The following is a 16,938-nucleotide window of genomic DNA, read 5'->3' as shown; positions in this document are numbered from 1 at the left end:
TGCTCGAAGTGTGCTAGACTTTAAAGGCCTGAGCTAGAGCTGCGCTGTGGTTAGGAAGGAATAGGCCAGGAAATTCTTTTCGTATAATCTTAGTACAGAAGTAAGTTTCTACTAAAGAATAAATAATGTTCAGATTTCAACCTTAAAATCTCCCCAACCTTTCTTACCTGAAAGCAATTCAGAAATTTCCATGTTCACCCCAAGTTTTGAAGCAAGTCACAAAACATGAAAAAGAAAAATCATTTTAAGTGTAAGGGCTGGCTGGTAAGAAACATGAGTGACCTGATACCCCTTGGTGGGACAGGGTGACAGGCAAAGAGGTGAGCAGAACCTTGGTTGTTACGTTGAACTTCACTTCTCTCAGTCCTGCTTGTGCCAGGGAAGAAATTTGCCTCCAAAAATCTGGCGAGTACAGAGTGGCTTGATGTAACTGGTGTTTGGAGAAGGAGCTTCAAATTAAGAAAGAAGCTTCACTCGCTCAGAGTGACCCAGCTTGAGCAGGGGTTGGACCAGGGGGCATCCAGGTTCCCTTTTAACCCAGGCATTCTGTGACTCTGAGATTTATCCCGGATGTCTGTAAGTGGTTGCTCTGCCCCACATGATCCTCTGATGTATTTAAACACAGAAGATTTTGTTTGGGAAACTGCCCTCAGCCTGCAGGAGTGGGTAACCTAACCCTAACCCATCCCAAATGGGATGGAGATTATTTTCAGAAGGTCTCACTTCTAGGGAAACACAGATGAGCACTTTAGCAGATTGGAGTTGTACTTGGAAGGCAACTCAATGTTTCCACCTCAGTTATTCAGCTCTTCTGTACTGAGAAAAAAAAGTGAAGATATAATATGCAGTTCTTACTGGTTTTTTTCTGCCTCAAATTTATTAAAATACTAAAGCCAGTATAACAGGATGTACATATGAATCACTGTATGCTGTGCTTGAGAGAACATATTAACTCTAACACTGTTGCTTGTACAGTCAAGCAGGAAAAATAAATTTCTTGGTAATAACCAAAAAGCTGTGTGGCAACAGCATGTGACTAATCTAGGCCCCCTAAATAAATGAGCTGGCAATAAAGTCAGCTTTGCATTTGGTAAGTACTCATTGTCAGGGGTCCTCTACTTCATCAGCCACTTCTTCCTCGTCCCTATTGTCTGTGCTGCTGTGGCCAGTGTATGCTGGGGCCAGGGCTTGGCTCATGGGAACACCAGCTCCTCGGTGCACGGCCTCCATGGTCTGTGGGGACACATAGTAGCTCAGTTTCGAGGCTGGAATTCTTTTCTGCATCTCTTCCAGGTAGTGATAAGCCTAAAGGAATGCAGAGATCAGTGTCAGAGGGTGCACTGCTACAGGGGCCCCAGTAAACCATTTCTTGTGCTTGGCACATTAAAAGTGAAATTCATGAGCACAGCTGGAGGAACTCGCACTTGGCACCCTCATGTTTCATCAGAGCAGCAGGCACTGGACCTGTCCAGGGGGTGTGTGCCCTGAAGGAGTGATTCACTATTTCCTCAAATAACTGCCATTTTACAGTTTTCTTCTCTGGCCAGGTGGCAAATGCAGTGTGGTGCCATTGCTGAGGCACGCACCCAGACAGACCCTCTGTTCTCATTGAATCACTGGAAATGCTTAAGATTCTACCACCATTTATGCTCCGTGTCCTGTGAGGTTTCCTTTTCTCCTCCCATAGAATGAAAAATATTATAAAGTTCCTGAGCTGTCCCTCACCCTTCTGCGCCTTTAAGCTCCTATTGTGGAACATCTTCCTGTGTGAGAGCCACGTTCCACTAAGCTGCACAGGTGGACAATATGGGTTCTGTAGGTTAGAAGAATTAAGGCTTCACTTACTGTATGGAATTCCTCCACTTGTGTATAATGCTGAACCAAAAATCCCAGTACATCACCATGCCGGATGGCATTGTCAAAGTCCTGTTCAGCCAGGAGCAGTTCACACTGCCTGACTGCTTCTCCAGTGTCTTCAGGGTAAACTCTAGGAAAGGGCAAAAGGGAAGTGTCACATCCCAGGGAGAGCATTCGGCTTATCTGGCCAAGGACGGGAGAGATTTTATGACAGAAGCCCAAACAAAACCCAGAAACCCCCATTGTCGTGGGGCTGATTTGGGAGCGAGGGAGGAGATTCTTCCCCTCTGCCCTGCTCAGACAAGACCCTCCCCCCCACCTGCAGAGCTTCCTGCACCCTGGGGTCCCAGCACAGGCAGGATATGGAGCTGCTGGAGCAAGTCCCAAGGAGGCCATGAAGATGCTCCAAGGGCTGGAGCCCGTCTGGAGCCAGGCCAGGAGAGCTGAGGATGTTCACCTGGAGAAGACTCCAGGGATACCTCAGAGCCCCTTCTAGGACCTAAAGGGGCTCCAGGAGAGCTGGAGAGGGACTGGAGACAAGGGATGGAGGGACAGGACACAGGGAATGGCTTCCCCACTGCCACAGGGCATGGATGGATGGGATATTGGGAAGGAATTGTTCCCTTGGGAGGGTGGTGAAGCCCTAGCACAGGGTGCCCAGAGAAGCTGTGACCGATCCCTGGCAGTGTCCAAGGCCAGGTTGGACAGGGCTTGGAGCAGCCTGGGATAGTGGGAGGTGTCCCTGGACATGGCAGGTTTTTGAAACAAGATGGTCTTTAAGGTCTTTTCCCACCCAAACCAGTGTATGATTCTGTGATTTTATGATAATCACCTTTCTGTTTACTCCTCTCTTGGTCTATATCCTTCTCTTTTAGGTTGCCTTTCCATCTTTAATGCAACATTTTAAATGCACTTTAAAAAATCATATTATTTCCCTGCTAGAAAAATGTACCTATTTCCAGCAAAATGCAAATTATTTATTAAATTTTAGGCACTGTTACAACTTCTGTTCTGATATGATATTTCTGTCACTTAGTTTCTGTGCTTTCCATGCTGCAGCTCACCTCTGAGCATGGATGAACTTCTTCATAAGATTCATCCTGCTCTGCAGGTGGCCAAGTTTGCTTTCCTTTTCCACAGGGCTTCTGGCCTTTGCTTTGGAAAGGCACTTGTATGCTTCTGTCAGTGCTCTGTGGGCTTTTTCATAGTTCTGATACTCATCGATTTCTACCTGCAAAAGGAGAAAGGAGTGGGTCTTGCTCCAGAGCCAATAAACCAAACACCTTCAATGGTCACAGAAAGGGCAGTACCTGAGCACATGCATCATAGAAACCTGCCAGGAGGTCAAGGGCCCCTCCTTTGGTGTAGAAGCTGATGATACTCGCAATAATCTTTGCGTCCTTATGCCAATCCAGTGACTGCAGGTAGTTGGCTGCCATTATATAAATTTCTCTCTGTCTGGAAACTCCCGCAAAGAAGATAATTTTCTCAGTATCTCCAGATTTCAGCAATGCCCTCATAGCCTGGCAAGGGAAAGAGTGGCACAGAGGGAGAGAGGAAAAATATTGTGAATACAAAATCACCATCAAGATGGCTCAGAAGTTTCATCTGCGTAATTACTGTAGGAAGTCTGCTTCAAGGTTTACTTTTCAAAACACCTTTGTTTTGAGGCTATCCAGGCTGACCTTTAACTTGTTTCCTGCTTGCGTGTATTTCTTGGTGGCCATGTGGTAGTTGCCTTGTCTCATGCAGCAGTTGCCAATTTGCTCCAGTAGCTCCCTCCGGGACTCCTCAGAGAGATCCTGGGACTCCTTGGAGACTGTCATCCTCTCGGCCAGCTCCTCTGTGATGGTCAGGTTCTGCTCCAGGCAAAGCTGCAGAGCTTCATGGTACTGATGGGAGCAAGAGAGCAATGATAGGTTGCAAACACTACCATGATACGTCACGTTTGCTTGTGGTGTAACCTACAGAATTCAGCTACAAACACAAGCAGCTGAGGATGCTCTGTCTGGAACACTGGGATGTCGTTACATGTCTCAACATCAGCCCCTGATCAGGCACACACTAAGAAGAATATGTTTGTTCTTCCACGACAGCATTGCTCTCACACAAGTATGGCACTAAAGATTCAGCCATTTTGGCTCTGATCATCTCTGAGACGTTTCTGATCTGATTTCTGAGAGTTCCAGAGACATAAAAGTCAGGTTTGTTAGCCATGATCAATAATAACATTTTCAACAAATACAAATAAATTGAAAGATTCTGTTAAATATTTTGGTACTTTCTATATTGGAATAAATTCTGAGTAGGTTATACAAAAGCTGGTAGTCCAGAAAAGGCCTATAGTACCCTTGCAAAATGTGGAAAAAAGCCAGCAGTAGGAGCTGGTTAAAGAGGAGTGAGCACAGGACTGGTCTGGTACCCAGCATTTTGGGAAGACTGAGCTGCCAGTGCCCCTGAATCACTGGCTTAAGAAGAATCTTGAAACTTTACAAGTGTCTCTTATATGTTTATCTGCACAGATGAATGGCTGTGTGCAGGTACACACCTGTTGTGCTCCTCTCCCTGTGCACAGGGGACCAGACAGTTCAGCTCACCTTCTTGGCCGTGAGCAGCAGCTCCATTGCCTTCTCATAATGTGCATGTTCAATGAAGAACCTGGAGCAACGGGCGAGCAGGGCTGGGTCAGACTTCTCATCCAGGTCCTCAGCAATGAGCTGCAGGGCCCCAAACTGCTGCGTGGCAAAGGCCAGCTCCAGGGCTTTGGAGAAGTGTCCTGCCTGCAAAATTAGGAATGAAGCTTAAAAGACTAGAATGAGCACTGTAGAGCCAGTTCACAGGATGCCCTGGACTGGCTTAATAAAGCATTACTCACCATGAAGAAATGACTAATAAACAGGACCTGGTAAGCACCACAGCTGATTTAACATTCCTCTGCTGTAGGAACTGCTTCAGTGTAAATTTTGGGAGTTTTTAGTAAAAAACATTTACCTTGTGGTATAACATAACAGCTCTGTCCATTTGATCCCCCTTTTCCTCATAATAGCAGGCTGCCTCTATCATGTCTTCTGGTGAGCTCAGGAGAGCCAGGTTCATCAGCTGATCATCTAAATTATTCGCCTGTTCAAAAGCAAAGGTTTGGCTCTGGGTGTGCACACACAAATTTCGTAATTCAAATTTCTGTCAAGCCTGTGGCTTTATCCTGCCACATAGTATTAAACTCTCTCTCCTGTCTGTGTAAAAGCTCTACAACCCAAGTGATTTTTAGCTTTGATTATGATTATTTCTTTCAAGGAGTTTCTGATGAGCTGTTTAAGAAAATACATTTCCAAACCATTGAGCCTTTATTGATCCACCTTTGGTAGAAGAGGTCAGCAGAAACCAGGAGCAGCTACATCATGGGCTGTCCAAGAACAGGCAGTGTATTATGGGACAGAAGGGGCACAAACCCCTTGTAGCACCGAAGGGCAGAAGCATGTGCTGCTGTGGGCACGCTGTACCTTGCACAAGCGGATGGCATTGTTGAATGCCTGGGCCCGGCTGTAGAAGTGCACGGCCTGCTTGATGTTGTCCTCACTCTCGTACTGCCGTGCCAGGTGATAGGAGGCTGCCCCATTCCCTGTTTCGTTTGCTATTTCAGCAGCCTGCAGAGGGAATTGTACAGCTTTACTTCATGTCTGTGCTCCTCCCAGGAATGAGAACTCTGGAAGCAGGCTGCCTTACCTTCTGAATGTTGCCTTGAAAGCAGTGGACACGGACTAGGGAAAAATAATCCTGAGCCAGTGCATAGTATTTTAATGCAGATTCCATGTCTGACTGGCTCTCCAAATACTGTGCCCACCACTTCCACAGGCTCCTGAAAAAGCAACAGTATTAACAGCAGCAACAAGAACTTCCTGGTGCTGTTTTTCACTCCCTGAGAGCTTGAACTGAAGACTGAACACACTTTTTAGAACACATACTTTACTCCAACCCAAGTGTGACACTCCCAAGTGCATTATACAAGAATTCAGCCTGGATAACCATATGGCAGTTCTTGAGCAAGTGCAGCATAAACCTGAAAAGCTGTTGGAGGCTCATGGTGGATAAGGCAGGGGTTGAATGAGACTGAGGATTTCACACTCTCTCATCCTCACTCTCATCACAAATTGTATGTCAGACCTGACAGCCCCATGCAGAAGGAACAAGCATAGCACTGACTTGTCTTTCATCTTGTTGATGTAGTCCTCCAGGGTTTGTAAGTCTTCAGAGAGCATTCGAGGTACCTCGAACCTGTGTGTGTCTGACTTTTCATAGCTGTAGAGAAGAAGAACATATTAGACATGAAATGACAGCCTCCTTATTAGTTCTCTATATGTAAAATATCCATTTAATCCTGTTTGCCAGCCATCAACTGACAACACTGGCAACAACTATTTTAGCTGCCTAAGTTTACTGTAAGACCAGTTGCAGTCCACCAGCACCATCAAAAATTAAAAAGTTCAGAGGTACTGCCAAGCACTTGGAATGAGGGAGGTGTGATCTTCACAGCACAGGAAATACTTTAAAAGTGCCAGTGATGACCCAAAGTAGTATTCCATGAAGTTCCCCAAGCATCAAGTACACCTGGTTGGACAGGTCACAAATGCCCCAGGCTCCACATTATACCACCCACTGCAACATCAGCCTCTGCCACTGCTGGGAGGTCACTGCCCTTAGCCCAACACTAACCTCTCGTAACCCCACTGCCCACCATGGCCATCAGTGGGTCTGCCTGAGCACAGCAGAGCTCTGCTTTGATTCTGAACAGAACTGACCTTATTGGATGATGATGATGGGAACTTTCATATTGGAAAACTCATATAAAAACAAGATCTCAATCAAGAAATGTAAGACATCAAAAATACCCTTCCCTAACTTCTCACGGGACTCAGCAGTCACAGGAGAGGATCAGGCACCAGAAGCAACCAAGTCAAACTAAATTCTGCTCCAGCAGTTGTGTCTGGAACTCTTGGTAGAAGCAAATAATTTGTTTTGTCATGGAAATGGAAGGAAAAGATGGCATTGGTCTTCCAGAGAAAAACACTGGACTGGATATGAGTGGGGTGTAACTACTGGCCCTGACAGACTATTGACCTTTTAGACAGTACACATTATTTGCATGGGGAGGTGCTTGGAAATTTCACTGGGAATGCTTTCACTTTGTGAGATAGAAGGCACCAGAAAAAGGGAAAGACTTTAATTATTTCTTACTGGTCATCATCATACATTCTCCTTCACCCATGTCCACAGGAGGAAGAGGCTCCCAGTCCCCCGGGTACACCCAACTGGTGCTTACTGGGTAAGTGCCAGGCTCTGCTGCCCGGTTGCCTCCAGGTGCTTTGCGTAGTTGTAGTGGGTGGTGCGCAGATGAACCCGGTCATGAGCCTCAGCCGTTTCCATGGCTTTCTGCCACTGGTTGGAGGCCTGGTAGAACTTGTTCAAGAGGTCATAGCGTTTGCAAGCCTTGTACAGCCTCTCTGCATCCTCCTGGGAGAGGAACACCCAAAATCCCCATCAGCCCTGACCATGCTGTATGTCAGTCACACCAGGCACTGCACCTTGGAGCAGTTTATTAGTGCAGGGCATTGCAGTGCAATTAAAGCAACAGTCATTCAAGCAGAGGGTTTAACCAACTAAATATGTGTGGCCTGGGATAGCATGCTATTGGGAAACAAGATGTAAAAATAAGGAAAGCACTCAGATCCTGACATTCATTGTACAGGATTGACTGGGAGGGAGGGGAATGACACAAATAAGTAAAAAAATGATCAAATGCTGTCATCAGGAGTGTGAATCACCAAAAATGGAGACGTGCTTAGGTGGGGGTACAGCTTCCAACCATGCTGCCCACCCAGGGGTGAGGCTTAGGAGATCCTGGCAGTCAGGGTTTGACAGTTAAGGTGCTGCAAGCCAGGAACCCCTGTGACCTCCCAGCAGGTCTCAGAGGCAGCAATGCTGTTCGTGGAAACTGAGCTCCATTCCTAGGAATAAATGTTAATAATTTATTACAGAATTAGAACAGGAGAATTTTGCCAATGCTGACGCAAGGGCAAGCAAATTTGGAACTATTATTTTCATTCTCTGAGAGGTACTAACTCCCATGGAAGGAGCATTTTCCTGCTCCACCCAACTGCTGTCCAGCTGAATACTATATTTAGTAAATTGAGATTATCTGTCCAAGACAGAAAAATGCTGTCTGTCTCTTATTGTTTCAAATTTTAAAAAGCACAGAAAGTGGAAAAGGAAGATGCCTGCCCTAGGATTCTGTAAGAGATGGAAAAAAGCAGAACTGCATTTGTTTCGCTGTAGTTCCCTTCCATGTCTCCAAACAGATTTAAATATCCAAGAGAAGAAGCACTGACACTTTTCAGCCTCAGAGCTTTCTCTGCCAGGAAGCCTTTACAAACATTTCGTTTGAATTTTCCTTTTTTCCTTACCTTTAATTCAGAAGAGTTATTCTCTGTCTGTCTCTCTCCCTCTCTCTCTCTCTCTCTCTCTCTCTCTCTCTCTCTCTCATACTTACCAAATAACTATAGATTGCTAAATCCCTTTTCAAGCCAAATTCTAATTATTTGGCCACTTTCAAGACTTCCTTTTCTGTGAAATCTTTCCAAAAGCTGAGAAATTCGCACTGATTTTCTCTGAACCTGTTCCAGTTCATAATTTTTTTTTTTTTCTGTAATGAGATATTTAAAGCCTGGAAGTGATCATTCTAATTGTAGCTGCCCTGAATATACAGACAGGAGTTGCCAAATCCAGGCCCCAGGATGTAGCATCTCATCAAACATGGCCCCAAACTGATTTTTGCTGTCACAGGACCTTGCTATTTTTCATCTAATGCAGTATTTCCTGTAGACTGGGTTATTTCATAAATTCTTTCCCAGTTTTTCCCTCTGATGGATCATATGCCTGGATCTCCCTACAGTTTTCCAAACTAAAAATTTCTGGCTTTCTTATGGATCACTGCTGAAGATATTAAATTAGTTGAATACTAATTCCACTTCAACTAGCACCAGTCAATTTTCAATCCATATGACAATGCTGGTCTCAAACCCAGTTTAGATCTCAATTCTATTGGTAGTCAAGGGGAGTGAAGTCAGAACAAGACACAAGGTCCACTTTGGGGTGTTTTTGCTGCCAGGCTGGGCTCCAGATAGAGGAAACAGGGACAGTTGTTCCACACACCAACTCGGGAACAGCCAGATCTTGTCCTCTGGCTGAGCTGGATCCATCCAAGTTCCTGCTCACACAGTGGGAGAAGTCAGGATAGAAATCTGGGTGGCTAGGCAGCCACCTGGGACAGCACAGGCAATGAATGTGACTGACCAGAGCTCTCCAGCCCCACAGGAAAAGTCTATTTTGCCTAAACTCCATCAACAACCTCAGGTCAGCTATAACTCTGTCACAGCACACAGCTCTAGCTTTTCACTCTAGAAACAAATAATTTCAAAATGGAACTTGTGTTCCATATCAGAACTTAAGTATCAGAGCTCCAGAGCTTAAAACATGTTTACATGTTTAACATTTTAACATTTAACATTTAGTTAAACATTTTAACTATAATAAAATATAGCTTTTTAAAATCCAATGAAACCTAGAATGACTAAGCTTGGAAGAAATCAGGTTTTGTTAAATGTTTCCCACATAAAACCATCTTTAAATGATGTTTCCTTCAGTCAGCAGTTTCTTTCACGGTGTAATCTTTCAGAGTCTGATATAAACTCTTCACAGCTTGGCTGTGGGATTTACCAGCATGCCCAGCTGGATGGCCAGCACAGCCACCCTGGCCTTCTGCTCTGGCTCTTGCTCAGCTTCCCGCAGTGCCTTGGCTCCTCTTGCATGACCCATGTGCCCAAGGCAAATTTTGGCAACATCGAGCCTCTGAGTCTTCACGCACATGCGAGCCATGTTCTCCCACACAGCCTCACTGCAGGAAATGAGAAAGACCAACAAAACTGTTACTGTGTCATCTGGAAGGCAGGTGAGGTGTGAGGAGAGTGTGAAAGGGGAAGCTATCAGTACATTGGAAATGGGGTGACAGTGAGTCCAGAGCTGTATGAAGACTGAAGAGGAACAGAAGCAGGCTTGCACACAAAGGTCAGTTCTTGAGCTGACCTTGAGTTCTTTCCCCAGCCTTAAGGAAATATTTTGGGATTTGATTTACAACAATGTCTAAACAACAGCATTTACACCTCCACTCTGGAGACATGCTGAGAGAGCAGGAAATATTCAGCCTGGAGAAGAGAAGGCTCTGAAGAGAACTTAAGAGCCCCTTCCAGTGCCTAAAGGAGCTCCAGAAGAGCTGGAGATGGAGTTGGGACAAGGGCCTGGAGGGACAGGACAAGGGGGGAATGGCTTTAAATTGAAATAGGGGAGATTCAGATTGGAAGAAATTCTCTCCTGTGAGGGTGGGGAGGCCCTGGCACAAGGTGCCCAGAGAAGATGTGGCTACCCCTGGATCCCTGGAAGTGTCCAAGGCAAGGCTGGACAAGGCTTGGAGCAACCTGGGAGGTGTCCCTGCCCAAAGCAGGGGTGGGTAGAACTAGAGGGTCTTTAAGGTCCCTTCCAACCCAAACCAGTCTGTGATTCTATGTTTGCAGATATATCAACATTTATCATGTGTGTAGCTGCAACCTATAGACAGTCACAAGTGTTCACTGATGTTCAGAAATCAAAATTAAAATGATGAGAAAAGTCTTAACCTCACACTGGCAATCTCCTGCTGCAGTCTGGAGTAGTTTAAATACTGAGCAATTATTGGGAGCTCAATTGTTTTACTCAGTAATAGGGAATGATGTGTAGAAAAATTACCAAACAACCATGTTCTAATTTAAAACATGGATAAAATGGGAAAAAAAAAAAAGCTTTGTGATGCTCAGAACAAGAATTCCTCAGGGCTATGAGCTTGCAGTTCACACAGGAAAGTCCCCTGCCCAGGCAAGGCAGAACAGGCTGAGGACCATGTTCCTGGCTGGAATGGCTGGCAGAATTGCTCAGCAGAAGAACCATGACAGAACTGATCATGACAGAGTGGGACAAGCAAAAATCTTCACAGATTCTATTCACATTTGAGGCTCTTCAGAATTTCATACAGTATGTTTGACTAATAAAAACCATAAGCGTTCAAAATAAGGTTTGTTTTCAATGTCACCCTCAGCAGAGGTATGGTCTGTGCAGTTCTCAGGCACCAACACAGCACAAATTAAAGATCTAAATTTTAAAAGCAGGGGAAAGAAAGAAGAAAATAATAGAATAGAATGACACTTTATGACCTACCACCAAATCCCCTTCCAGTTTTCCTATGATTAAAATGTTTTTTTGTTTGTTTCCAGTGGCTGTGGGAAAGCCCTGCACAAACAGGAGGAAGTGACTTTAAGGGGAAGCAGAATGTGTTCTTCAACACACTAAGAAAAGGCACAGGAAAAAAATCCTTTTTATAATTTACTTTAGAATTAGAGCATCTTTTACTTGCAGTGCAACTCATATAAAGGTTTCAGGTAATAATCAACATAAATAAGTGATACAGACTTTGCTGAGGACAAACAGTATAGAGAAAATAAAAAAAAGGAACAGAAGTGATAAATCAGGGACAAATTTCAGAAAGATCAGAAGTGTTTCTGATTTAGAAAAACAAAAATGCATGTCCGAGTGCTGCCTTTCTTATAACTGAGTGGTATTCAAACACAACCTCTTCATGCTCTTCTTCCACAGGTCCAAGCTCTCCAGCTGAGGAGCCAAAGGAAAAAGAAAAGCATGGTAGTTTCAGACCTGGAAAGACCTGATAGAAAATAATGCTAGATCCTTCTACACATCACCATTCAATACAGAAATGCTGCCTTGTGTCAGCAGATGTGACCTTCCTTATTTCTGAAAAGTTGGAACAGTTTTCTCTGTTATTCCAGACACTATCTGGAATTGGGAAAAGTGGGAAAAACACCTTTAAAAAACATTTACATGATCACCATGATGTTAATTATGTTCACCTGGCTTTGACCAACACAGCCAGTTGAGTTCTGTCCTTAGGAAAAGCTGCTCAAGGCTGTGCCTGGGCACAGCTGTGCTTCACAGCACTTGAGGAGAAGTTCATTTTCCACGCTCTGCAGTGGGCCAGAAGAAGCTGCCAACAGCTCTGGGTGAAGGAACACAAGTCTGTGCTGGGCTTTGTCAAGCTGACAGTGAGTTTCTGAAAGGAAATCAAAGTCTTTATTTTTCAGAGCTCTGACAGGTCTCAACTCCCTCCGTGCAGGAAGATGAGAGTTCATGGGCTCAAACGCAAGTGGATGAGATTCGTATTTAGACTACAGGGCGTGGAAACTTTTGAGATGAAACAGACTACACAGTGTGTTTTAAAGTACAAAGTTAAAAGATCACAGTGTACAGAGAGTCACAGCAGGACTTAGGAGATGGTACTCATCATCTCTCAGCTGTGTTATGTTTTCCTGAATGGCAGTAACTCCTGCCAACGCCAAAGTTTGGTGGAAGCTGCTGCCCCTAGGACTTCTCTTTAAGAGCTCTTGTCCTCCACACACCTGCCTGTGGGCCACACGGGCATCCAGGTTCCTCTGCCCTCAGGAGCTGGAGTTCTGCCATCCCACCACTTTTTCCTCCACTCCAAACCACTTGCAAAATGAACCTGAGAGGCTTGAGCCATGGCTACACTGGGGGCAGCAACAAATGCAGTGAGGGAAACATCTGTAGTGGATGTGCTCTGCAGTTGTTTTTATTCTGGCAGGCACTGCCTTCTGTCACCCTGACTGGGTAGGGGCTGAGCACAGGCTCAAACTGCACCAAAGACACTGAATTTGGGAGTGTTCACAGCAGAGCTTAGCTTGCATGGACTCACCCAGCACAGAAACCACAGCAAGAGATATGAGGGACACCCAAAGAAAGGTGTCCCTGCCCACGGCAGACAGCTTGTACTAGATGGTTGTTAAGGTCCTTTCCAACCCAAACCATTCCAGGATTCTGAGAAACATGATCAGAGCAGCTCACCAGCATGAGAACCCATGGCAGGTGAGACCACTGACTTCCTCTGACCATGCCTTCTCCTGCTTCTGCCCTGCAGAAACACCTGAAGGACTCTTTCACCTAAGGAACCCAGCCTTGCTCTGCCCTGTGTACCTGCTAACCAAACCCAGTGGGGTATGGGAACTGCTCTGGGCAGACCAACAGCCATGGTCCCCATGGAGCTGCAGCAGAGACTGGTTCTTTCCAGTAGACACATCCTTCACAAGGGGACAGTGCTCTGATAAGGTATATGGAGAGGAAAGGGTAGGGAAGGGGAAGGGATCCTGGGAGCACCCACAATCCACTTCCATTTCTCCCTGTGTTTCACAAAGACCAACCTTAGCCACGAGATGTACAACTTCCCTGGCAGGCACACACCTCTAGCACCAGGGCAAGTTTTGCTGCCCCTCAGAAATGTGGGTAGATGGATGTGGGTCTGGTGAAAGAAAAAGAACAGGAGCTGCATTAACAGGTTCAATTAAATCTCAGGGAAAACCACAGTTTATGTCCCAACAGCTGCCAGTGTAGTGAGAAAGCTGAATCTGTCCATGCATCCCTAAAAGGCAGTAACTCTCCTTCTCAGGCCTGGCCCTGCTGTCCATATAAAAATGCCAAGTAATACTTTTCCCTGCCTGCAACTCTGACTCTGGTAATTTCCTGTTCTTCTCCTCCTCTTCTCATCCCCCCTGGAAAGCCTCCCACATCTGCACTGCATCAGCCAAAGCTGGAAACTTAATGAAGCCCAGGCACAGCAGCAGTGGGAGCAGATCCATAGGAAGGCAGCTCCTCAGCAGGCACAGGGATACACCATCCTCTGCAGCACCTTGTGCTCCCAGACTCCAGGCCACATCCACAGTGCCAGGGATTTGGGAAGCAAATGTTGACGTCTCTTAAGAGTGGACACAAACTGCACCACATATTTGATGAAAGTTTCCTTGCTTTGTATCTGACCTTTCACATCTGGTTTTCTGTGGAACTGTGTTGACAGCATCCACAGTCTGATCTCACAAACCCTTCTGTTCCCATCTATTTTTCGTTGCCTATTTAGCATGAAAGTTTAAAGGAATAAATGAAATTTTATTTAGAAGTTCTGGAGATTCATTTGTCTGAAGCATCTCACTGAAAAACCTTTTCTCTCTCTATTTAATGGGCTATATTTGGAAAATGAACATTGATCAGGATCAGGGTAAAAAAAAAACAAACTTCTCTTTTCAGTTTGGGCCCCATTCTGTTGAACTGGACCCTGTAAGATACACATTATATATAACAAATTAAATCTGTGCCATGGGCAGGGACACCTTCCACTAGACTAGAAAACTAAGAAGTTGAGAAAATTAGGTTTTACCTGATGTAGCTAAATTAGGTTTGATGCTTTTGAAATGCATTTATGGAATTCTGGTTATATCTTTCCATGGGACTAAAAGACAACAAGGAACTAAGTAATAGATGAAATGTTGTAATAGTTCAGAGACTCTTGATAGCGTTAATGACATTATATGAGCTAGTCTAAGAAAAGTCAGGCATTTTTCATGTATGATCCAAACACTGAAACCTCATGAGGCTACTCCTAAAAACTCTTCCCTGGCAGAAACAGATCATTTGATAAAACAGCTTTACAAAATATATCTGTAATATCCCATTGAATACATAGCTTTGTTCCAAACTTATCCTTCGTAAAACCCACACCAAGAGATGGCTCCGTGTGAGTTGTATGACACAAACCCTTGTGGCCCACAGAATGCAGGGAGTGCTGCAAAATGCATATCCTGCTGCCTGTATGTCAGCAAAGAAGCATTCACTAAGGTAGTTTTTTATTAAGGATCAGGACTCCCATACTGTTTAAATTGGGTATTAGGGAAAATTTCTTCATGGAAAGGGTAGTCAGGCACTGGCACAGCTGCCCAGGGCAGTGGTGGAGTGACCATCACTGGAAAGATTTAAAAGCTGCGTGGATGTAGCACTTGGGGACGTAGGTCTGTGGCTGGGGCAATGGTTGGACTTGATCTTTTCCAATGTTTATGATACTATTACTAGACTGATTTGTTCAGCCTTTGTAAAATATAATTGCTATTGTTTTTAATGTTACATGAGAAGGAAGCTTGGGCCCTGCTGAAAATACATACTCAGACTTCATCAAATCACAAAAATCAAACAGGGGGAGGGAGAAGCAGGTGTGTGACATTTCCCTAATGGTAAATTTCTCCCAGAGTTATCTGCATATAAACATCAGTTGCTTTGCTGCTGAATCCCTGCCTTATAATAAACACGGAATCATAATAATCCAAGGGGTTTAAAATATACAAAGATGGTCACTGATGGTAGGAAATAGACACTGATGTGTTTATACAGGAAGTTCTAAAACCAGAGATGTCCAGAAACATGACCAATCACCGGGAAAAAGAGAAACCAAAGATGCTCTCAAGGGATAAAGATGTTCAAAGTACTTAAAGCTTAATTTGTTTGAAGATAAAAATTATCAGAGGACATGGAGGAGGGTTGAATTCATAGCCAGGTTAGTACATTCAACTTCAGTAGCTGAAAAATAATTATAGGAGCATATCAACTTTATTGGAAATTCCTCCCCTTCTCACATGAACAAGTCTTGATAATAAAATGTTGCCTTGCAAAAAATTTCAGACCAGTTTCTTTCTGTGTATTGGGTCATGGTAGATTAGTTGGTTAGGGGCAAAGCCTCTTGCCTGGTAAAATGATATGAAAGTAAAAAATAAAATCACTTTCTAATCTAATTCATTGATTACAGGGATGTGAAGTCCTGTGCCAGCCCCTCAGGTGTGGCAGTGCCAGGTCTGTGCCAGGTCTCCTCAGTGCTCACCGGACGCTGTGCCTTCAGTTCAGTGTGCAGAAGGCAATGCTACACTCGTGCGCTTGCTCGTGCAGCCTGAAGAACTGTGCCAGGCTCAGCTCAGGGGGACACAGCCCCAGGCAGCACTGCAGGGCAGAGCCCAGCAGAATCCCTGTCCTCGTCCCTGTGCTGCTGAGGCAGCTGATGGGAACAGCAAATCGCCGCTTGGCGTGCCAGCCCGGGCAAGAGCGCTCTGGAAACATCCAGGTCCAAGGACAGCCTGGAATGCCTTCAAGAACTTTCTTTAAGAGTTGATCGAGAGCACCTGCCGCGTTCGCGCAGTCAGTTCCGTGCTGGGCTGTCAGCAGAGCAGGGACGTCTCATCAAGCAGTTTCCACGCCCTGGGCACCGAACGGGCTGGGCAGGCTCACGCCGGGACACGGGCTCGGGCTGTGCCTCTCAGCTTTACTCACACCCCAACACTTGCCCCTGCCTTTGCAGGCACCCCCAAACCGGGTTGTTATCGGGTTAAGAATCTCGAGATTTTATATTTCCTATTTATCTGCCACGGTCCCTCCTATGGCGCAGAGGACGGGGGCATCAGGGCACCCCCGCAGGGCTTTCGCCAGCAGCGAACCCAAATATTGTTTTGCTTCTAGTAAAAGCCATTTCAAAATCCCTCTCCTCGATCCGCTCCCACAGTGGTGATGTCCCGATGGCTGAAGCAGGGATTTCCTTCTCTTCCTTTCCCGAGCTCTGCTGTGCTGCCCGGGCTCTGCGAGACGCTGCGGGTCCCGGCAGCCCCGCCGGGGGCAGCGGCGAGGGGAGGAAGCGAGAAGCAGGGAAGGGGCTCTCCGAGGGGAGGAGGGACAACTTCAGAAGTCTCCATAGCCCCTTCCTTTCAGGAAACACATCCTGTTAATGTTTGACTGTCGTGGCAGTGGCTCTTTTTTTTTTTTTTTTTTTTTTTTTTTTTTTGCAGTCGACTACGCCCTGAGGCTCGCCAAAACGAACCACAAAAACAGCCATTTCCTCTTGGTGGGGAGGTGGGGGGGCCTTTTCCTCACCGCACTGGCTGTTCTCGTCCCGGCACTTACAGCTCAGCTCTTCGGAGAGGGACAGGGCACAGCAACCTCCTCGGGATACTCCGGACTTGCAGATCACCTTTGGGATGACCACATTCCCCTTTGGCTCAGCTTGGCTTTGAGAGAATGACATCTGTCACCGTTTGCAGGATATTCTGAAGTTTG

The 16,938-nt window shown here is 45.5% G+C and overlaps 1 protein-coding gene across 1 annotated transcript in view; it reads right to left on the bottom strand.

Annotated features, from left to right (window-relative positions):
• Window positions 1-1,075: 1,075 nt before the first annotated feature.
• Window positions 1,076-16,938, bottom strand: part of IFT140 (intraflagellar transport 140) — an 80,505-nt gene continuing 64,642 nt past the window's right edge. The window contains exons 18-29 of the mRNA XM_062503452.1: window positions 9,628-9,805; window positions 7,175-7,365; window positions 6,058-6,153; window positions 5,581-5,713; window positions 5,358-5,501; window positions 4,849-4,977; window positions 4,455-4,637; window positions 3,543-3,749; window positions 3,168-3,380; window positions 2,922-3,088; window positions 1,846-1,987; window positions 1,076-1,305 (exon numbers count right to left, since the gene is read on the bottom strand). Of these exons, the coding sequence (XP_062359436.1) occupies window positions 1,105-1,305; window positions 1,846-1,987; window positions 2,922-3,088; window positions 3,168-3,380; window positions 3,543-3,749; window positions 4,455-4,637; window positions 4,849-4,977; window positions 5,358-5,501; window positions 5,581-5,713; window positions 6,058-6,153; window positions 7,175-7,365; window positions 9,628-9,805 (1,984 nt within the window). The 3' untranslated portion in view covers window positions 1,076-1,104. The remainder of the gene's footprint in view (window positions 1,306-1,845; window positions 1,988-2,921; window positions 3,089-3,167; window positions 3,381-3,542; window positions 3,750-4,454; window positions 4,638-4,848; window positions 4,978-5,357; window positions 5,502-5,580; window positions 5,714-6,057; window positions 6,154-7,174; window positions 7,366-9,627; window positions 9,806-16,938) is intronic.

Source organism: Cinclus cinclus, chromosome 16 (genome assembly GCF_963662255.1).
Source record: "Cinclus cinclus chromosome 16, bCinCin1.1, whole genome shotgun sequence".
NCBI classification, from domain to species: Eukaryota; Metazoa; Chordata; class Aves; order Passeriformes; family Cinclidae; genus Cinclus; species Cinclus cinclus.
The sequence above is the reverse complement of the archived record's forward strand: the minus strand, read 5'-3'. Positions and strand labels throughout refer to the sequence as shown.